Source organism: Gambusia affinis, linkage group LG20 (assembly GCF_019740435.1).
Source record: "Gambusia affinis linkage group LG20, SWU_Gaff_1.0, whole genome shotgun sequence".
Classification (NCBI taxonomy): Eukaryota; Metazoa; Chordata; class Actinopteri; order Cyprinodontiformes; family Poeciliidae; genus Gambusia; species Gambusia affinis.
Genome location: NC_057887.1, coordinates 7,581,463 through 7,605,583, shown reverse-complemented (window position 1 = coordinate 7,605,583; position 24,121 = coordinate 7,581,463). Strand labels below are relative to the sequence as shown.

The window sequence follows — 24,121 nt, the reverse complement described above, 5'->3', positions numbered from 1 at the left end:
TTCCTGTAGGGTGGTTCTATGTTCTCCCACTGCCTACAATGTTCCACTGCTGTTGAGTTTTGTACCATAGTACAAAAAAAAAAAAAACTATTCCACCCATCTGGTAATTCAAAGTTGGCTTTAGGTGTCTATGCATGTTTACATGGTTGTTAGAAAGCACTACTGACCTTTCTAAGGTCTGTGTCCAATTTATTAACAGTTTTATTGTGGATGTACTGTAGGATAAAATACAGGCTGCTATTGCAGGAGGAGAGAGTTTGTTTTTGCCATGATTTCACCGTTTATTCTCCTCCTGGCCTAGTGGTCAAAACCCTATTGTCTAAATGAATCTGAAAGGGCTGCTTGTTACAGTGCTGCTAGTTGGAGCCACTAAAAACATTAGGCATGAAAAGGCCAAATAATCTTCAGTGGTACAGACAGTACGTCTACATAGAATATAATGGCATTTTAGTAACAATGGTACAACATGACATGCACAGTTTACTTAATGCCACATATCAACTATAAGCAATGCTATCAGGTGATTGCTGCCATGTTGGAATAGTATTTGTTCAAAATGTGACAGACATAGAAAAGTCTGTCCAGTAGCACTATTATACACATTTTTTGATAACACTGAAAAGCAAAGTGTATAAATCATATACGCGTGTGGGGTTTAAGTCATTTATTATGGAGTTCTAAAAAGATTTGCATTTTAAAAAGAGATTTTGATTTCAGAAAAATAAAAGAATGTTAAACTATGTTAGCATATATATATATAGATCTATAGATATAAATAAACAGAACCCACAGGCACTCTCATCCTAAAACCAGCTTTCTTGTGATCCACATTCCCTCTGCAGTGTCCTTTCAAAAATGTAATAGCACAATGTCTTGAAGAAAAAGTGGCTTCGCTCAGCGTAAAGCACCCACAGGCGCATTGAAAATAAATCTCATTCGTATAAGAAACGTCACAAATTTGAAGAAAAAAAAAGTCCATCGCAAAGTGAAATTTTAGGTTAAACTAACACCACCAACAACCATAATCTATTAAAAGACGACGATTAAATCCATCACAAAGACAGGTGCAGCTACAAAAAATGCAACTTCATGGGAAATAATCTTCAAGGTTTAGGAGTGTGTGGCCACAATGTAGCTCACCTCCATCAGCGTGTGAATGTGTGCATGGATGGCTGAATGAATGTCTTGTGAAGTGCTGTAGAGTCCTCTGGAGTTAATAAAGTGTTATAAAGTACAGCCCACTTACCATGAGAATATTTGACATTCTTCCATCAGGTCAAAGTCAGGGTTGTGTGCAAGGATGCCGAGTCCATCCACAACAAATTTCACTCATTCCCATCCTTATGGGCCTTTTACTGTTCCCAGGTGCCGAGTCAAAAACATGGCAACCTTGCCTCACTGTGTGCCTCAGCATTTGCTGTTCCAAACAGGGACGGAAACATGACTGAGATGCTGTTGTTCTTAACTGCTTTCACATTTGTTATGCCACCGAGAGGAAGTTTCATGAACGGACTGCAATCCTATCGGCTTTCAAAACATTTTGGACACAGACTCATTCTTTCATATTTGTGCAGGCAGTCTTCATATCCGTGTGCTGGACTTTATATCCCTTACACCATGAAAGTGACAGGCAAAACCTAAATCCAATGACTTAGCAGGGCTGACCAACACTTAGTCCATCTCTTGTGATTTTGAACAGTGGTATGAAATAACAGTAGAGTCAACACAGGCAACTATATCCAAATTAAATTTCTAGTGTTAAGGCAACAGTGCTTTCAGAAAAACTAAAAAAGAATGGTAGTATAATGAAACAGGAGAACCCTATTAATGACACTGAACGTGGGCTTTAACTCCTGCTATTTTTGGACCTTTGACATTCTAATAAGCTCAAATAGACTTAAGGCACAGGAGGTTTTAAAGTTTTAAGTTGGAGGAGAATTTAATGAGATAAACGCTTGTGTTTTTGCAAAGATGTGGTAATTAAAGCTCCACTGAATTATAAAATAATACATTAGACACAAACTAATGAATGCATGAATTAAAAAGAGCACAAATACTCTGCATGCTTCAACTCACCAACTTAAAAAAGCACTACTTGGGGACACAGAAGTTGAATAAACGGTTGAATCATTGAGCCTGATTGAAGCTGCAGGAGGAAATACAACACTGAGGTTGGGAAGTTTTTTAACCCTGATTTAAGAAGTTAAACATTAAGACAAAAGGTGATAGAGTGGAGGAAGCGCTTGGAGCCGCGTGACCTTTAGCAAATTTAAAGCTAATTGAGAGTGCTCAAAAGGATAAGCAAAGGTCATCTTTGATGACACAAGTCAGAGAACGTGATTTCATCTGATTTGCTAATGCCAGGGTGCAAATGTTCCAATATTAAAAGCTGCAGCTCTCAGTCTCCTCAGAGAGACTCATCGGAGAAGCCATATGAGCCATTAACGGATGAAAAAAGGATCAGAGATGGCACAGAGTTCCATCTCTGTACAATGACTGTGTCGAGCTTCACAATTGTCTCTCTTTCTTCTGGAGACGGAGGAAAAAATAATTTTCCATTTTTATTCCTATAGAGTTTTCCAACTGCCAGTCAAATGGAGGAGAGGCGTTGCAGCTGTTAAGACTGCAAAATGTTTCATAAAGTATTCAAAAACTAGATGGTGCTAGCGTTTCCAAAAACTAATGCAATGATTCTCTCTCTCTGGGACGTTTCAGGTATGAGTGGAGGAGGAATAGTTATAAAACTAATTCTTTCAGATTGCAGCTTTAAAGAGTATTTTCATTCCTTTGATATGTCCCAGTGTGCACATCCAACATGAAATCCCACTTCACAGAGAATTCTTTTATCACAAGTCACTGTCCAAGTAGACGAGGTTCAATAGGAATATTTTCCATCAATATTATCCCTCTCTGTGACAGCAAATTAGACTCAATTTGGAGCTAAAAGGCCTCTCTCTCTCTCTCTTTCATATCCCGAATGTGAAATCCTGCTGGGTGCAGAACAAGGTAACTAGGGCTGGGAATTCTCTGCCGGGCCGCTGGAGAATCTCAAATAATGTTTTCACAGCTTTAGCTGTTGTACCATTGTTAGGCCAGTAAGTTTGTCAAGAAGAACTGCTGAAAGACATGGTTGTAATATAAAAAAGAGAAGTAAAAGAACCAACTTTTTAGTTTTTTTAGTTTTTTGTTTTTTTTAGAAAGAAGGGTGAGCCTTTACCCACTTTGTGCTCCCAACACTACAACATATATTAACCTTTATTTGTGCTTCAGTTTCCTGGGGCTTTGATCCTATAACCGCTGCCTTTAACACAAAAAGGTTTGTTGTCAGATGAGGTGGAAGCACTTTAAGACTCGACCATTGTAGTGGGAAAATGATCTTAAAAACCACAACTTGTATTTGTAAATATCAAGCAAAATCAAGTACTTAGTTATTTAGCAGCAGTCTTTAAACATTAATTTTATTATGTGAAATAAGCTATTAAGATCAACATGGCCATATGTGAAACTACAAAGTTTGGTGCTGAGGTCTCCTTTTGAGAAGACATAACACTCACTTAATACATTAATCTCTCCCAGAAAATCCTGAATGAAAATATCTGACCATGCATTTGTGATCTTATCTCCAAGCACTCGACCTAGTCTACCTTGTAATGGGTAAAAGGAGAATCACAATGAAGGTTTTGAAGTTGTACAAGGCAACACGCTTTCATGCTGATGAACTTTTCAAGGTTGCAACTCAAATCAAGATGAATATCAGGAAACATTTACCAATCAGCTTTTATCCAGTTTTGGTGAACCTGTACGGATTGCAGCCTGTTTCAAGTAATCTGCTGCTACAGCCAATTATCTTTCAGCAGCCGTATACCTTGCATACAATCTTATAACTTTTTTTGTTAACCACAAACATAACAGCATTGATATTGAATTGAGCCAGTGAGTGAATTTCTGCTTTAACATTGACATCACAACGTAGAATCAAACAGAAGTCTTTTAACTGGTAGATCCACATATTTATTACTTAGCTAGAGCAAGCCTTCACTTTCACAGTAAAAATAAGAATGGTTCAAATTTAAAGTAAAAATAAATTAATTAATTAAAACAATTTGCCTCAACTTCATAGTTTGTTTTCTGTTCTAAAAGCAAGGGGGCCACTGGTGTTAAAGAGGCAGTAGTGCAGAAAAGTACATTTCCCACAGATATTACATTAAAATAAAATCAATGAATTTCATTAAATTTGTTTGTTTTTTCTTTAAATCTGACCTTTTGGTATTTGTCAGACAACCAGATTGTTTCCCCACTTTTTGGTGGTTGGGCAGGAAAACACTGAAGGGTCCATTTGTGTAACAGAATATGGTATTTACGAGCTACGATTCCCTGGCATCCCACACTGTGTGTAATCTGTAGCTCTTGAATTGAAATAAATGTTAATACTATATTTTCCTGACAGTAAAACCTTACTTAAATATTTACGATTTGCTTCTCACAAGGAGATAAATTGCCTTGCACACACAAATTTGCATACAACTGCAGGCTTTATCAAGAGCCTCTGAGTTCAGAAAAAAAAACACAATCTTAGGAAAACATTAGCCTCACACACGCACACACACGCACGCAAGATGGAAAAGGTTGGAGGTAAAGGGAAAAGCTGTCAGTCAATCATGTGAAAAAGCGTCAACTGTGTAGGAAGGACAAAGAGGTCTTGTCAGAATAAGAAAATATAACTCTTGCCAACGGCAAGGTGGCTCGATGCTATCTTAAATATGTAATAAGTGGCAACTTCAAGATCAAGCACACTGTGTTTGGAGTGTATGCACACAGAGGGTGGGGAGGACAAGTGGGGTGGAATGGTGTTCAGTGGGAAAGGCTCCACACATCAAAGTGCAGCATGCTGTTTGAGGTTTACCTGGAACAAAGCTCCCTTGCACCACTTCCTTGTACGCCCACCATCCTTCATGAATTTTCGGTAGGTTTGGTTGAGCTGTGAGGTAAAGAGAAGACAGAAGCAAGGACATCAGTCTTTTATGTGTAAAACTCAGTACGAAGCAAAAACCATGTCCTAAAGGTTTCACAGACATCCGAATCTTGTTCTGAAGAAAAAAAATAAAAAATTCAGACGCACCAACCCTCTCAGAAGAAGACCTCAGCAAACAGAGTTTAGACATGGCTTAGGACTATGCCGGAGTTCTTTTGTGGAGAATACAAGCTCTTACATCAAACCGGCTTAGCACTCTTAAGAAACTGCCTCTTGGTGCAGTCTTTCACGGCATTATGGAAATGCATTCTGTAATGTTGTGAGCTCCAAAATAAAGCCTTAGACTAGAGCTGGGTGGTGCAGTATAATTGGGGTGACGACATTATGGTCCCAAATGGTCGGCGAGGTTTGACCGAGCATTACCCACTAAGAATTTGCGATATTGCTTTTTACACCTCTTCCAGTTCATTTCCCATACAGGAAAAAGGAAAGTTTAATCACAGTCCAGCGGTTTTCCTGCTTGCTTGGCTATAATGGAGGTTGAGGTGACCAAACAATCCTCATCTTATTTGCTATCCCTGTACAACAGCCTCACTGCACCAAACCTGGATAGCAGGTTCAATTTCAAATGAGTGAACTGGCTGGACCAAGTCCAGAAAGGGTTTCTAAACAATCAGTGCAGCCACAAAACCTGGGAGCAGCAGCTCACATTTGAACTAAATCTTCACCGACTAAATGTCTGGGGTTCTAAAATGTTTGAGTTTTTGTCTTTACTCAAAATTATTCACAGTTCCTCCCACAACAAACTGAAGAACTCCTTTGAGGCCTGGAAAGACATTTCCTCAACCCAATAATGAACTGGTTGCTGGACCACAACAAAGACATTTACTTTTTTCAAAACACAACATCATTCATGAAATTTAGCTGGAAGTTTTTGTTGGATGCACTCTTCTGGGGTACACCTCAGTTTACTGCAGTGGCTTGTTTGTGAAAAGTAAAAGTCAGGATTTATGAGCACTCATGCACAATCTATATTTAGGAACTGCACTTTATGCTATTGGTATCTTTGGCAAATATGCTCAGAAAATTAAATATCTTTAATATAAGTAAAATAAATTATACTAGATATTAAATATTAAATATCTAGATATTAAAATCATGTATCCTGCATGATTGTATATTTGCTTGTTTGAACAGTCTTTTCCTGTAACATTTTAGAAGCTAAGGCATACAGAAGGAGGTCTTTTACTCTTCTTTTCTTCCTCTCTAATGTATTCTTTCCTTCTGCCCTACACTGTTAGCCTTTGCTGTATTTTCTACAGCTAAATACCGCAAAATGCCCAGTAAAACTAACATAAAACATCTTTACAATTAGTTACTGTAATTTGCATTGCATTATGGGTAAAGGACATAGTATTACAGTAACTTACTGTATGTTTTGAAGTTGCAGTAATTTACTGTTTACACATTGCAGTAGTGGTACTGTATTTATAATATCTTGCACTGTTAGCCTTTACTGTATTTTTTACAGCTAAATACATAAAATGCCCAGTAAACTAACATAAAACATCTTTACAATTAGTTACTGTAATTTGCATTGCATTATGGGTATAGTACATAGCATTACAGTAACTTACTGTATGTTTTGAAGTTGTAATTTACTGTTTACACATTACAGTAGTGGTACTGTACTAATAATGTCTTTGCGCTGGCCATGTAAGAATTCTATTTGATTTCCAACGGTCATCATAGATGTTTCATCGTGGTTCTCTGTTTCTGTATTTTTACTCCTTTAGTGGTTAACATATTTTAAGGCAGAAAGAGAGCATGTATTTTTGTTTTTTTCACATCCTAGCTAACATTAATATGCAGTTTATCTAGCTACGTCATCAAGGGTGGCTTCGCTTCCAACGTTTTTCTGATGACGTTTGTTTTAAACTCCGAAGCTTTTTCCGTCCAAGTGCAAGTGCAGCTCTGTCGCTGTGGGCTCACACTGCTTCAGCTCTTCGCAAGACAGGTAAAAAAAAAACACTTAGAAAACTGTTTGAAGCCAATGTATATTTTAGATGGAGCTAACGTAACTTATAGCATCATGCTATAATGCTATAACTTAGCATGAGGTGAAAGATAGAAAAATATGATGGTGTTATTGTTTGAGCTGGTTCGAATTAACGTTAGCTAAGGTGCTAATTTTACCGAAGGTTTTAGCTTGGCTTTTGCCGCTAAATCTTCCTCGAGCGACTAGCTTTGGGTTGAGATAAGCTCAGTGATGAGTGTCTGTTAGCATTGTTGTTACATCCTTTGTCGAACAATATAACGTTAACTGATAATTGATCCCCCCCTCCCCCCTTTTTTTTAAAATGCATCTAAAACTGTTCATTTGTTTAAACCATGACCTTGCAAATGTTAAGAGTGCAGATTAGCTAGGTCAACAAGGATGAATTCTAACGTTGTTCTTTTTTTTCTTTTTGTCAGATGACTTTTTTAACTCCCAAGCTTTTTCCCTCCAAGTGGCTGTGCAGTTTTGTCCTGCTGAGTGCTAACATAGTTTCAACTCTTGAAAAGACAAGACAACAGGTAAAAAGACAGCTCTTCAAACATATTTGAAGCCACAAAATAATCTGGAAATGTAGAGGAGCAGCTAACCTAATCTATAACTTTGAGCTTGCTACAGCTAGTTAGCCTGCTAAAGTATCATTACATCTCCAACATAGTGTATAAGAGTCTGTAAATGAGGACAAAGGTGGAAAACATTCAAGTGGTTTCTGTTATTTTTTGAGTTGGTTCAGCCACAGTGGCAGGTGGACAAAAAAGTTAATTTCCAACCCTGGTTACATATAAGGACTGTTCACCTGTTTAAACCATGCTCTTACAAATTTAAAGTTAAGTCAGTACTAACAGGTGCAATTATGTACAGGTGTAAATTCTGCAGCATTTGTACTTCAGAATTTAGAGAATTTTGTACTCATGTGAAGAAACATCAACACACAGCTAATTATCGGTTTCGTTGTGGAATAGAGCAATGTCCTACTTCCGTCAGAGAAAAATAAAACATTTAGAAGAAAAGAGGACTCAATCTTCATCTTGGTTGATGTAATTTTATATCGACTCTTAACTTAAAACACACATCTTAAATCAGAATTGTTCAATTAATTTGTTAAAGGGATCAATTCACCCAAATTACAAACATTTTGTTAACCCATATTGTACTTAGCCATTCAGATACTGTATTTGTGGAATGTAATGCTTTAAAAAATTCATTTAGCCTCACAAACTGTCATTCACATCCGTTGTTTCAGAGTGGTAGCAGGATGTAGGGGTAAAGTCTAGTCTAGTCTCTGGGGTGAGGTTCTCAAAAACCTGTTATAATCTGGGTGAACTGGCCCTTTAAATTTAAATTACTACCAGTAATTCATAATTAAGAGTTTTCCTTTTATGTTTCAAAGGTATCTTCCACCAAGATGTCTGTTGAGATGGAAATGACCTTACCTACAACACCAAGGGTAATCATGCTTGGTAAGAGGAATATTTTCTATCACTATAATTTTTTTGTAGCAATGTATGTAATAGTTATGGTAGTCTGTACTTTTACTCACTAGCATTAGCTTGACAAGGGTTTGTCTATTTTAGGAAATAGCTTGATGTCTGCAACCTGGTGGATGGTCAGTATGGAGGAGAAGGTATTTTTCAAGCCTGAGCAACTACATGACTTTGCCAGTGTCCTTGCTGTCTTTTTTGGGTCATATTATGACTTCAATCTGGAGTATCAGGAGTCAGCATCCACCACGCTGGAGATGATACAACTGTAAGTACTCTACACCAAGCCATTTATGAATAAAATTTAATGACAGTTTGACTGATGATGAAGAACCATAGCTGATTGCTGTATTGTATGTCTTCATTTTAAAAAATACAATTAATATATTTTATTTCTGTTAAAAGATTCTTTGTGAGGATCAATCCAGATGTTGATACCAAATGCACAGCCAAAGTCAGTACAAGCTGCAAGATGGGAAGTCTTGTCAAGAGGAAAGTAGTCAGTGTCAACTCCCGGATCACCACCTTCCTCAAACGACTCGCTGAATTTGAATAGAGGACTTCCAACTAGGTAAGCATTTTACCAAATGTTTATTATTTTATTGTCTTTTCCTCCTATCTTGCATGTTCTGACTTTACTTTAGCCTTTTTAATATGATTTTAATGATTATTTATAAATGGCATGTGATTCCTACACAATAGCCCTTTAGAGTAGCCTGCATCTTTTCTGTGTCCGTGGTAAAAAGTGGATGTCGCTGCATCTCTTACTAAATCACAGAAATGTTTAAGTGTGTAGTCGTTTAATTGAGGTGTTTTTTTTATACTATGCAGTTTTCAGTTTATTAGGCACGCCTTTGCAGTAATCCATCAGCACCAACAAAATGACTGAAAAGATTGTTATGACATGTTGTACTTCATCGTCTCCTTGGGGACATTTGCAGGGTCTCAATACAGTACGCAATCGTTTGAATTAGTGAAGACTGACTGACTGCTTTTGCCATAAACAATCCAAAAACCTGAAGTGAAGCCAGTCCTGCTCATTCTTTATGCAGCTTCTATTATCACTTCAGTGTAATTGATTTTTTTTTTTTTAAACAAATTATCAACTTAATGCTGCTTTATGCCAATGGTTTTATGCATTTGGACATTGTCACTTCAGTTTAATTTGTCAGCCTTCCTGTCTATTTGAAAATGTAGATAACTTCCTGACCATCTCATGACCTCCCACATTTTCTGTCTTATTCTTTACAGTTCAGCTTCCACAAGATGGATCCCACTGATTTTGTTTGACAAATGGAATAAAAGTTCTTCTAATGTAGGAAATGCATCTGATATAACAATATTTATTGATATGAATGCCTACCATATAGTACATTATCGCACTTGCACTGTTACTGTGATGTATTGTGTAACAGAGCACATTTAAGCTACTGTTTTCTGACAATGCAGCCTCTGCTGGTTTTTTAAATGAAGTATATTCTATATATTTTTTAAAAGTCAGTCTTTAATAGTTTATGGCTGGTACTTGATGCACACATGTTCATGTTGCTACATACATGTGCCATAAAAATATTGACATGACCTGTAGTGTGTTCTATGGTTTTGTTGTTTTATAGCACATTGTATATTATATTGTGACTTTGTTCTTTATGACATTGCGAATATATAAATGGATTTTATTTCAACAAATCTGCTGAAAATAAATACCTGTTTTTATTCACAGTACTTGGACTAAAATTTCTTTTAGGAAATTTTTCGGTTTATGGTAAAATATTCTTGTATTAAAAAATGTAAACTTTAATTTACAGTAAAACTGACATTATGTTGTGAAACAAGTTTACAGTAGACCAGCTTTACTATAAAATACATTTACAGTTTTATGCTATAAACTACATTTACAGTAAAGCAGTTATAACTGTAAATCACACTCACAGTAAAAATTAACTGTGAAATATCATAACAGTAAAGGTACTGTAGAATGGTGATTACAGTAACTTACTGGCAACACTGTTGCCAGTAAGTTGCCAGTAAGTTACCGTAGAATGGTGATTACAGTAACTTACTGGCAACACTGTTGCCAGTAAGTTGCCAGTAAGTTACTGTAGAATGGTGATTACAGTAACTTACTGGCAACACTGTTGCCAGTAAGTTGCCAGTAAGTTACCGTAGAATGGTGATTACAGTAACTTACTGGCAACACTGTTGCCAGTAAGTCGCCAGTAAGTTACTGTAGAATGGTGATTACAGTACCTTACTGGCAACACTGTTGCCAGTAAGGTACTGTAGAATGGTAATTACAGTACCTTGCTGGCAACTTACTGGCAACACTGTTGCCAGTAAGTTACTGTAATTACCATTCTACAGTAACTTACTGGCAACAGTGTTGCCAGTAAGGTACTGTAAAATTACAATAAAAAGTCTAACAGTGTACCCACACATTTTCTGTATAGTTAATTGGTAATTAAGCTTCATTTTTGGGTTATTCTTCTGCAAAAGACCAAATGAAAACTTTAAGTTTTTATTTCAAAGAGTTTATGATGCCACAAAGGTTAATAAGCTTCTCAGAACCTACAAAAGAGAAGTACATCCAACAAATCCTCCACCATTCTAAACACTCAGCTAAAAAAGTAAAGGAACTTGTATTTGGTAGAAATATTATTTTTGTAAATCATTTTTATTTCCCTTTCAAATATGTCCCCATTCATGAGAATAATGAATGTTTGGAAAGAGCAGGAAAGATGACCATGACTTGCACCCAAACCAAATAAAACCACAACAATCTGGCACCTGTTTCTCAGGCTGGTCACCAGCTTGGTCACACACTGTTTTATCGCATTGCATCACATTCCTCAAACAGCATTGTCACAGGTCAGTTGTGTTGTTCAGTCTGCAACACCCATGCATATCCAACAAGCAGTTCATAGTAAGTGGTCACGACTGCAAGATGCCGCGCCACTCAATGGTAGTGAAGGTAGTTTCTAGTGAACTCCGCTCTGAGCCCACTGCAAGAGTAGAGAAATGGTATTACCACTGGTTGCAAAATCTCACCTTAGCTTATCTTTGTATGAATATGATTTTTTTCAAGCCACTTTATCACACTGGGACTACCAAAAGCTGTTTGGAAAAGAGAATTTGGTACATTTTCCATGAACTCTGCAGCTCAACCCAACAAATGCATTTTTCTTTGCAATGTGGTCCAATTAAGGAGAAATATACAAGCTTTACATATCCTAGTTTCCAGACTGTAATCCATTACTTCATTCACACGCTATGAACACTGCAATGCGGCTAATATATGGGTTTTCACCAACAGGTCTCAGAAGGCTGGACAGCTATGTGATGAAGAGGACAGCATAATCTCAAGAGCAAATGTGCCTCGAGACGAAAGTGGCAATGAAAGCGGCAACGAAAGACACCGAGTGTGTGTGTGTGTGTGAGGCTGTTCAATTCAGACGCTGACGACTACTTTAGTGGTTTTAGTCAACACGGAAAAAGACAGCAATCAATGGCTTTTCCTGATAGTCTACTCTATTTTTACGTAGCTTGTTGCAGGCCATGTTAGGAAAAAGAAAATGTATGTCATTAAAAGTAGAAAAAAACCCCAAAACATCACAGTGCAAATATATCCAAATACAATGTGAACTTATGTAATATTTTTTTAGTTGGGTGCATATTCAAATGCACTCAATACTCTGTACTTGTACTAAGCTTATATTCTGAAATTAGTACCACCACAGCAGATGCATTAAATCTAAAAAATAAAATAAAATAAAAAAATCAACCTAGTATTGGCTGTGACAGGCTACACAGAGGATTACAATTGCACAGTTCCATCATAAAACATTTGTGAAAACATTTGTTGTGTGCAAACCAATCAGCTTATGAGAATGTCCATTATTTCTTTTTACTTGAATGGAGGTTATTATTTAAAGTAGCAGTTACATTCACCTATGAAGATGACAGGCATCAAAAACTTGCATTTTAAATGTCAGCACAGCCGCATCTGACACCCTGTAATTTACCCCCGTCTCTTTAAGAACCTAGCTCTGGGGAAACATATCCAAACAAAAGAGAAATACATTATTTCCACAATTTAAGACTATAATCAAAGCATTCTTTGAGAATTCATAACCATTTTAGCTGACAACAGGCTGTAATTTATAAGATGTATTACTTTTAATATTTCAGATTCAGTGGAAAGCAAAGTGATGCACCTGCATTTGGGAGAAACAAACAAATGTTCCCAAAAATACTAAAGTCAATGGGGAGTGATGAGGCCATCAATAATTGGGAGGGAAAAGAAAATCTGGGTTAATCACAAATATGACAACTGCAGAATTCAAAAGTAACTGGAATTGTGTGTTTTCTCAATATTGTACCACACTTGCATTAAAAAAAAAAAATAAAAAATTGTAACCCAAGATTTAAGTTAATTTTTAAAGAACAGGAGGAAAACACCAAAGATCAGGCTCTTGTTATTTTGTTTATGTGAAGAATCTTCTGCGTAAATGGACTCCATTTATTGAACGAGTTTCTAGTCTGACCACTCGAAGCACTTTTACACTCATGTCTCAATTAGCCATTGTCTCACACACACTTGCACTTCAATTTGCAGACTGGTGATGTGAGATTCAGTGTCTTATCCAAGAACTTTTACAAAACAAGATGGAAGAAAAGTGGAGTCTAACTCACAACTTCCCAATAAAAAGATGATCACCCCAACATTTATGGAAAACATTCCACAGTCATTTTCAAAACCATGTTACATTTAAAACCAAGAGGGTAATTAAGATTCTTTAACATACAGCCTTGACAAAAATCCTGTAGCCTGCTGTAATTGCTGCTTGGGGACATGCAGTCAATAGGTGAGCCACAATCATTTCCTGCAGCTCAGCAGAAGGACTGTGAGGAGAAGGGAGAGCAAAGTGGCACAACAGGCCATGTCCCATTTCTCACAATGACTGGCTGAGGCCTGAAACATGCTAACAGGCCATGTCCCATTTCTCACAATGACTGGCTGAGGCCTGAAACATGCTTCCTGACATCAGCAAAAAGGAAAATGCTTTCGATCTATAAAAAGGAAATGCAGACTAGATACTGCGGAAGGCAGAGACGCGAGGGGAGGTCTTGATGGATCGCTATATTTCATTTTACAGGGTCCCAGAGAATGCGTGATGCTTAAAATGTCAGTGAGGTGGTTTAAGAGCAGTGGGACGGCTATATGCTGTCCGCCGTGTTCCAGGATCCCACCGTTTCTGTCTCAAGGGCATTCTGGGCCTCGCGGTACGACAACATTCACAATTTTTTCTTTTCTTTCCAGGAACATCATGTTTACAGAACCAAATAGCTTCTGGATATTTCACTTGATCAAGGCAGCTAAAAAGTCTCTCTCCTTTTTCAACTTCGCAGACTTGTCTGACGTAAAAACTTTAATTAATACTGTTTGTTAAATGGCACCATGACATTTCTTTTTAGGATTCTTATTTTATAACTTTTTTCAAATTCAGAGGCTTGTATATAGAGATCACGTCAAGCAATTTAGAAAATCCAGAAGAGTTTGTAAGCTTCTGATAAAGATGATGATTAACTCTCAACATGAGCCTGCTTTGCTAAAAGCATCCATTGACATAATGTCCGGGTCTGAAAATAGAGAATGCTTCAGCAGCCTTCCATACCATCAAAAAGACGTGTTGTTTTTTTGTTTTTTTTAAACACACTTCATATTAAAGGAGGTTGAGATTTTACTGCCCCAAAGCTTTAGTGTATGTTTAAAATATGCCTCAGGTTTGTGAGAGTAGATCAATAAAATCTGTTTTAGGTTCATTTTTATTTTTACAATATACACAAAAAAATTCCTTTGATATCTTATAAGATATCCTAATGACCCTAAATACTCAGCAAAAATACTGCAGCTTAAGGTTAAAGTCAATGTTGGGTATGACCGCCGCCAAAGCTCTAAACTCAATCCCATACTGCATTTGTGAGCAGAGTTAAAAATGTTCAGTAAATTACATCAGAAATAATGAGCCAAAATTCCAGAAAAATATTGTAAGAAGCTTGTTAAAGGATTCCCCAAAGAACTGACCCAAATCTACAGTTTGAATGACAGTTCTTAGTAACAGTAAGGAACAGACTGAATTCAAAGACATAAAAGAAAACCATCTTAGATATCACTTGCATTGTTTTTTTTGTTGTTTTTTACATTTACTAAATAACGTTGGTAATCCTCACTGATGTAAAACAGGAAAAGTTTAGTCTGATTTAAGTTCTGACCATGGGACAATAAAAGGTTATGCCTCTGCAGTATTTGGAAATAGCTGGTTTTAATTGTGTGTGTATATATATATATATATATATATATATATATAAAAAAAACAAAAAAAATTCCCTTCTCACCCACCGCGGGTGGTGATTCTTCTTCCTCTTAGCTCGGGTCCTCTACCAGAGGCCTGGGAGCTTGAGGGTTCTGCGCAGTATCTTGGCTGTGCCTAGGACTGCACATTTCTGGACTGAGATGTCTGATGTTGTTCCTGGGATCTGTTGTAGCCACTGTTCCAGTTTGGGGGTGACTGCCCCGAGGGTCCCGATGACCACAGGCACCACTGTGGTCTTCACCTTCCAGGCCCTCTCCAGTTCCTCCCTTAGGCCCTGGTATTTCTCTAGTTTTTCATGCTCCTTTTTCCTGATGTTGCAGTCACTTGGTATTGCCACATCCACCACAACGGCTTTCCTCTGTTGTTTATCCACCACGACTATGTCTGGTTGGTTCGCCCTCACCATTTTGTCTGTCTGGATCTGGAAGTCCCACAGGATCTTAGCTCGGTCATTCTCCACTACCTTCGGGGGTGTTTCCCACTTTGATCTTGGGGGTTCCAGTCCATATTCTGCACAGATGTTTCTGTACACTATGCCTGCCACTTGGTTGTGTCGTTCCATGTATTCTTTCCCTGCCAGTATCTTGCACCCTGCTGTTATGTGTTGGACTGTCTCAGGGGCCTCCTTGCACAACCTACACCTTGGGTCTTGTCTGGTGTGGTAGATCTGGGCCTCAATTGCTCTGGTGTTTAGGGCCTGTTCCTGGGCGGCCATGATGAGGGCCTCTGTGCTGTCCTTCAGTCCAGCTTTTTCCAGCCATTGGTAGGATTTTCTGATGTCAGCCACTTCGGTTATTTGCCGGTGGTACATCCCATGCAGGGGCTTGTCCTCCCATGATGGTTCCTCCGGCACCTCAGCTTCTGTTCCCCATTGTTTGAGACATTCACTGAGCACATTGTCTGTTGAGGCTTTGTCCCTGATGTATCTATGGATCTTGGATGTCTCGTCTTGGATAGTGGTTCTCACACTCACTAGTCCTCTGCCTCCTTCTTTGCGGTTCGTGTATATATATATATATATATATATATATATATATAAATCATGCTTTATACATGATAGCATAATGTTCTGGGTCACCTTTTTTCTTAAATAGGACAAAGTAGCTTAGGTTTTTGCAGAGGTGTCAAGTTGTGGAAGGCTACATAAAGACGCTGCAGCAGGTATACTTGTGGACAGAGATTCCTCCTCTATGCCTTCATGACTGGGTGTTTAAAACATCAGTGCTGCAGTTAAAATCCACCTGACAAAGGACTTCTTCCTTACAAATTACTTTTGGAGCATCCCGCATGTTCCTTTGATCTAAATCTCATTAAAAATATCTGGATATGACTAGAAAGACTTAAAAGAACTTGGAGAATGCTCCCACCAACCAACCTGAAAATTTGCAGACATGTCTAAACTACAGCTGGCTGCTAAGACTACTAAAATACTAGATTGAGAAGGATTAGAAAATGCAGGCAAAAAGGAGAAGCAGAGAATCATGGGATGGTCTGAGGCATATTCTATAGTAGTTCTATGACACCTAGCCACTGGTTAGCTGTCGTTTTACTGCCATTTCATAAATGGAGGAGGAAAAAATAGATCGTAGTTTTACTGAATGCCATGTCTGGTATAGTTTTAGGGTTGTTAGTATTACATTTAAAAATAAAAATCACCACCTTCGCCAATAAACCTTTTGATGGCAAGTTGAATATCAGTTCCTCACTTCAGATGCAGCACTGCAGATACAAACAGTGAAAGCACAGTAGGGATATTTTAACCACCACATAGTATTCAGTACGATACACTATGCATGTATAAACTGTTTGGACGTGTTTTATCCACCGTACAAAAAAGCAGTCTGCTCTAAACAGCCAGTAGGTACCTAGCTAATGCTAATGTTAGCAGTGGTCTAATTTGTTTGCTTACCTTGATACCAGCATTGAATCTGTTAGTCTTAGGCTTCTGCCTTTTTGTTCACTTCGTCTCTCTAGTAAATTGGCACAACCTTTTCAATGCCATCATGTTTGCATAAGTTTTACCTTTAAATTGATCTTTTATTCTCTTTTTTCCTCTCTTCTTCAGTGACATATGTCGTACCATTTCAATGACTTTAAATTTTTCCTGTCATGTTTTTCCCATTTTCTGTCTCCCGTTTGTCTTTCAATCTCCTCTTATCTATACCTTCATTCAACCTTGGAGCTTTTTTCAGGCCTCTAATGCTTACTTTGTTGTATTTGACTTTAGTCATTTGTCCCGCAATGCTTAACCTGAGTGAAAACCAATTTGAGACATTTTATCTCTGTGTCTCATAGCCTTTGAAGAAGCAGTCAAAATTCAGCTACAAGAGCATATAACAGTAAGGAGGGTGTTTATTGTCCACTCAGCTCTTCTGCTCAAACAGTTTAAGCCTTTGTGGTGAAAAAACAGAATCCTCCTCCTTAGTTCTATGACAAATTTGGTTGGCCACAGCTTCTCACTGGTAGGAATCCTGTTTAGAACAGCACTGACCCATTTCTTCCCCCATACTTGGGAATCTGCCATCTTGCCGTGCGTCTCCCCCGCCAACCTCCCATTAAGCCAAAGGAGAGAGTCATTGTAAATAAACAGTTCATTTTCATGTAATATCTAAACTTCGCCATTAATATTCATCAAGGGACACGAGCAATCTTAGAAACCCAGCCAGGCAGAAAGAGAGGATGGAGGGGAGTGACAAGGGAGCAGCCAACTTACAGGACGAGCTCAGAGAGAAGACTGGAAAGGAGAGGATAAAGAGGAAAGACAGATTGGAGAGGACACACACAAAACTGAGAGCAGCGATGTGTGTCCATAACTGAAAGCTGACCTTGCCAACAGCTGTGCTTATTGACTTATGAGACAATTATCTCTCACTGAGCTCCTTTCGGTACCCCGCTTTTTAATTGCTAGAGCTGTGTACATTGGTGTGCGCCCGTGTGTGTTTGCGCGCACCTCTGGTGAGCACTGCATCAAAAACCTAATCCAATTAGTTACCCATCAGAGAAATGGTTTGTTGTAAGAATATCACTGATTTCAAATCAAAACTTAAAAATGAAAAAAAGCTGCTTCTGCTGGCCTTAAAGTTACACATGTAAAGACTAAGGATTGTTTTCCTTTCAGCTTTTTTACAGTGAGCAAGAGGAATGGTTTGGTGTTTTATAAAACACTTATTTTGTTATTGTTACTGAATTATTGATTTGTTTAGTCATGGCTAACAGTCAAAAAAATCAAGACAATTCCTTGTCACTTTCAAGATTATATTGGTTAATAAATATAAACCAATTATATGGTTATTATATAGCATATACAGTAACTGGTATTTATACCAATTACACAGTTTATAACTGGTTTAAATACCATATATATATATATATATATATATATATATATATATACATATCTATATATCTCTCTATATATATAAAATTGTTAAATATGAACAATGTTTAATTCCAATAAGTTTGAAGTAAAAGAAAAAGGATAAATCTGTAAAATGTACAGTTTTACACACATGCATGTAGCCCAGGTACATCAACACTTTGCAAAACAAGCTTTCAGTGCAATTACAGCTCCTGCACTTTTTTAAATTTGAATTTTTGCCAGTTCTTAGTTGGGAAAAAAGCTTAAGTTCAGCCAGATTGGACACAGATGGGGACAGAAATCATAAATCAGTTCTGGAGTTTGAATAAAATTGATTTTGGAATTTAAAAAAAAAATTCTATTTCCTGTCATCAGATGTGCAATAAAAAAAAAGAGCAATAATTCATTTCTTAAAGGTTATATTCACTTACTTTTTCTAGTTGGACTGAATTATAAAGATGACTCTGCCCCATAACCTTTAGGATTTTACTGTAATATTTTCAGTGTTAGAGAAATAAGTGCTCAAATTCGGGCCACATCAAAGATTTTATTGTAAACATATTTTTTATGGCACCAACACCTTTCATTCTAAAAGGCAACAGGTGAGAACTTTACAAATTCTGATCAGAAATCAGGCCAAATAATCTGATGACTATTTCTAAACAGAAATATTGTAGTTTCTCTAAAGTTACCTATCAGAGAGAGTATACCTTATACAAGTGTACAAATGCAGTCACAGATGTAGCCAGTTTAGGCAGCCAAAGAAAGAAGATGAGTAACTATTTTGTTTCATCAGTGTTACAGCTGTGACTGGAGCAAAAACATCCTCTAGGACCATTCAGGAAACCACACGAGCTAATCTGTGATAGCATCAACAGTCTTTGAGCTGTAAAACCACAAGATAATGAGGAAAAGGGGGAAAGGAGTTCAGTTCTGACAGTTCAGGAGATCACCTACTAAAGGCCACTTTCACACTCTAATCACCACTTAAGTCTCATAAGCTAATTACATAAATAGGATGAAAACCAACATGAGGAAACACTCATACAGAAGCACCCATAGACAAATCTACTACTGCACATGGAGCTTTATCCATTGCTGTGTCGTCACATGCATTCAGTGATTTAGCTGAAAAGCTAAATCACTGTATCCAAATCACTGCACAGGCATCAACATAGGAAAAATATGCTCTCCAATATCTAAAAAAACAATAAGTTAATATCTGCAAATGGAAAATGAAGCTTAATATACAAAAAGCACAATTGATGTAGAGTTTGTATTTAACAGGAAAAACACAAATTTTGCCAAAATAGATGTGAACACAAAGCAAGTGGTGTGTAATCATTTGTGATATTCAATTTATAATGAAAAATTAGAGGGGGGAAAAAAAGGAGGGGAAAAAAAAAGAGAATGTGACTGGGGATTTCATTTGTTTTGGAACCTCAAAGCAAACCTAACTTTTCATACATTCGGTTACAGGCTAAGATCAAAAAACAGAAAATGGGGAGGGGGGGGGGAACAAAACAAAAAAACAGGCCAAAGGGTAGAATTTAAATGTAATATTTGATTGATAGGGCTAACATGACCCAGAAGTTATTGTCTTGGAAGCATCACCTCGGCTTTCTAGTGATCCATTCCATTAATGATCCATCAAGTTGTGAAAAGTTGGATATTGATCCAACCAAACACTCACTGAAGCGCATCATGACCCCCGTCGGGATGCTGCACTGCCACGTTTCAATCCCTCGATGCAAACAGCAGAGACATGCGCAATGATTATGTGGAATAAACTTATTCCAACATTTTCAGAAACGGTGACTAATTGTGTCTAATCAGACCATAGCTGAGACCAGAGCCTGCATACTGAATATCGGCAGTCTTCCAGTTTATTTTGAGTGTAACCTTTGGGGATGCTGCTGTCCGTGGTACTGAACTGTCAGTTTGAACTTGCCATTTAAAAATCATAATATTCAAAAATGCTGCTGTAGGAATGTCACACTGCAACATATGTGGTTACCTGGATGTTAAAACATACGATATTATCTGATAATAGTATAAATAGTATATTCATTATTTTATAGAATTTTAAAAATGTGACCAGTACAGAGGATAGCTTACTCTGGTGACATATGAATATCATTATTTGGCTGTATAATTGTAAATATATGTTAATATAGATAATTAGTTTAGTTCATTTCTGGCGTAATGTACTACATAAAATATGTTATGTTCGAAAATGTTTGGGGAAACATCTTAATGGTGGAACTGTTTGATAACACTGTCCAAAATTAGTCCATCATCAGATCAGTCAGTAGTTAGATTATTGCTGGGTTTCAGATGACGTAGCACCGATGTCACCCAATGCAGATGGAGGGCCGGAAGTAAAATGCAGATTGTTTATTTCTGTTAATCCAGCTTCAAAATGCCTAAAGTCTGTGTCCTATTAGGTTGTTCCAACCATTCTAATAGAAAGAAAGATGATTATTTTTGTGTTTTGAAGGTAGTTGGACACAAGCAAGTAATTTTTTTTTTTAAATATACGGAAAAAAAGAGAAGAAAAGTGGATCAACAATCTACAGCTAAAAACAGGAGCTGTGGAAATTAACAATGTTTGCAGAACCCACTTTCTAACAGGAAACCATCGCATCGTTTAAATTGTATTTTCAGATGTTTTATTGGACAGTTACTTAGAAAGACAAGCATTCATATGCAAGGTAAAATATATTACTTTTATGCCCTAGCTTGGTTGTCCTCAGAGTGCTAATGTTGTTAGCAACTAGCTCAGTGCCGAGTCGCAGACAGAAAAGAATGTTTATTCAGTGAGACTTTCATGCTAAAAAAAAAAACTAATTAAATATAACCTACACAGCCATACAGTCACAATAAGCTGTGACTATTCCACCAAAAGGTTAGTGTCTGGACATGAACTATATTCGTGGCCGGACACGAACATCAGGGTTTCTGTAGATCTGTGCGAATAGTTGACCTACATTGGACCTGGATCTGCCCTCGTACAATGACTCAACATTTAAGTACAACTCCAGCAAGAATTTGGGTTTACAGAAGCTAAATAAATTTACAATGAGATCCATGCTCAAAGAAATAATATGGGTTAGTTTGTTGTTAGCGATAGCATCGTTACCAAATACTAATTACTTAAAATAGCACAATTCACTACTCACCAGTAAAAGTTGACAACAATTTAATGCTTCTTTTGATCCTAATGGGTTGACCTATCTTGAAACAAAATTATTGTATTCTCCAGGCTTTTGAAAACTTGCTTCTGGATCATCTTATAATATGAGGTCTGCTGCTCCAGATAGTTGTGTATCGCCTTGACACCAGGTAAATCCTCAAGTTTATAAGACAAGTCTTTTATACCGAGTTAATTCGAATCATATCCTAAATATACGTGTATTTTTTTTGAGATGCCTCCTCTGTTCCAGCCTACTTAGGGCATTAGCGTATGCATGATCAATTTTTTGTTTTGAGCCGGAGAAATACCCTTCCGGCCCTCCATCTGAATTTTGTGCGTCATCCAGCTCACGTGTCTGAAACCCAGCAATAAGCATGGTGTTTCAACATTATTCACACTTTCACATAAACCTTATCAGCTCTTTTTTTTTAATTATTATTAAATCTGGTTCAATAGTATGCTTGTCAGCTACAAATGTTGGCTCTCAGTCTAAGGTTTAAAGAATGAAACAAGGCTTTTCTTCATATTGAAGAAAACAACAAACAACCAACCATCTGCTTTATCGTTTTTGGATTCTCGCTGAAAAGTAAAAGACTGGATACCACACCGGTTGAGTCTTAGTTTGTCATTTCATTGTGATTGTGCTAAATTTCCTTAATTTTATTCTAGGTCAGAGTGATACTTAAACTCACTGTTGACCTTTGCATGATAAAGGGGTGAACATCACTCCTGAAAGGGGCAAACTAAAAGACACAAAAAGAAAACTCCTTGGAGCTCACATTACATAAACTGCAACAGTTATAAAAAATATATAAAAAAAACAACAACTTTCCCTTAGTTTTCTCTTCAACCAAAAAGATTGAAAAAAAAACCTTTTTTTTGTAGACAGGAAAGTAGAATACAGGAAAGCAGCCCTTAATAATTGATTGAGTCTTAAAAAGGAAATTTTGTGCGCGTTGGCCTCTGATCTTCCTGAACTTAAAGCCATGAAACCCTTTGTAGTTGTGCCAGTGACAAGTGGCAGCATCTCTGCACGCACACCCCGGCTCCAAAGCAGAGGCGCCGGAGCTGTTCTAAACATCATGGAAACACAACGTGCAGCTTTTATCAACATTAATACTATAAGTTGATCTGTGTGGTGGTGTATCATAAATAATCACCAAGATGAAATAAAGCAATTTAACTAACTTTGTGTTTTGCAAAATCTGAAAATCAAGTTGAACTTAAAATCAAAGCAGAGCAATTTTAAACATTATGAATCATTAGAAAATATATTGTTTCATATGTCATTGAAACTGTTATCAGAATTCCCATAGGTACATTGGACGTGTGGACTTTTAAGATCGCAGTCCGCATTAGCATAGGCCTTAATTGAAGAATTTGCCCATGTCTTCATGGACAACCAATAGGATCCCGTACCACTTTTTCTTTGTGCAGATTAAATATTACAGGCTGTAATTCTTGACATTTTTATCCAATACTCTCAGGGTCTTTTAAAACATTTAAAGTGACTGGGCATTGACAGTAGTGCTGAGCTTTCTTTGCAAGTAAGGCCTCACATTATGTATAATCACTGCACTTTAAAAGACAAAAAGCCTTTTACTTTACCACTGGAGTTTATGACAGTGTAAATGGCTGACAAAATACATAAAAAGTATTTCAAAAGCAGATGAATAGTTTAGATTTAAATGCACTTTACTAGCTTGCCTATTGTAACTTCTTATGATTTTCTTTTGTATGTTAAAGCTCTGCACATAACCTGGTTATGATCTACATGCAAGAAAGGCAAATGCTTGCAACTTCGCTCAAGATTTTTGCTCAAGCACCTAATGCAAACTTGGCACATTTGTAAAGGTTTTAAAAATAGAATTTTGATGAACAACATTTCTTGCATTAAACTCGTTTATGAAAGCAGAAATTTATCTGCGTCTGCTCAGCATTCTGACCAACCAGTGGCACAGTAGGGCATTAAAAACTGCTTCATCCATGCAGGTGTTCAATGAGGCATCTACTGTTACGATCCAAACTACTTTGGACCCCTCCATCAAACACTTCAAAGAAAAGCTAAACTTCCCCTATTACAATGTTTGGAAAGATTGTCAAAAAAGAAACTGTGGTGATCATGCAATGAAAACACAGCAAATTGAAATCAGCACTACTTACGGAATATTAAGAGAAATGTTATTTTTGAAAACTTTTAAGACTGAAGAATAATTTTGTTGGTTTATATGCTGTTGACTCAGTCTGGTTTAATAAAAATATGTCTAAGCAGTATTGAACCAACCATCCTTTTTAATCCTGAAATAAATTTTTCAAAGATCATTACTTCATTAGTATGTTTAATTAACATTACTGGGTTTTCCTTTGGGAACAAAATAAAGATACTAGAATTGTGATATCAAAATGCTCTGATATTTCTCACAAAGTGTTATTTATGAATATTTATTGAATGGTCTTAACAGTGAGATAAAAAAAACCAATACATCTTTCTGCATTTAAAAGACATTTGAAAATTATAATAAAATGATTCGACATTAAATAAGTTAATGTGTTGATGTTTCATCACACACCTGCAAATTAAACCATTTCCTTTTGTCTTTCAAATTATTTTCTTAGAATTTATCAATAGTCTCGACAACTTGCAAATGTATCCTAACCTTTCTGGCCAATTAAAGACAAACACA

The 24,121-nt window shown here is 37.0% G+C and overlaps 1 protein-coding gene across 2 annotated transcripts in view; it reads right to left on the bottom strand.

Moving 5' to 3' along the window:
• ca10a (carbonic anhydrase Xa) overlaps positions 1 to 24,121 on the bottom strand; it is a 265,507-nt gene that overhangs the window by 218,772 nt on the left and 22,614 nt on the right. For both annotated transcript variants that reach the window (XM_044102569.1, XM_044102568.1), the window contains exon 2: positions 4,904 to 4,978. In XM_044102569.1, the coding sequence (XP_043958504.1) occupies positions 4,904 to 4,978 (75 nt within the window). The remainder of the gene's footprint in view (positions 1 to 4,903; positions 4,979 to 24,121) is intronic.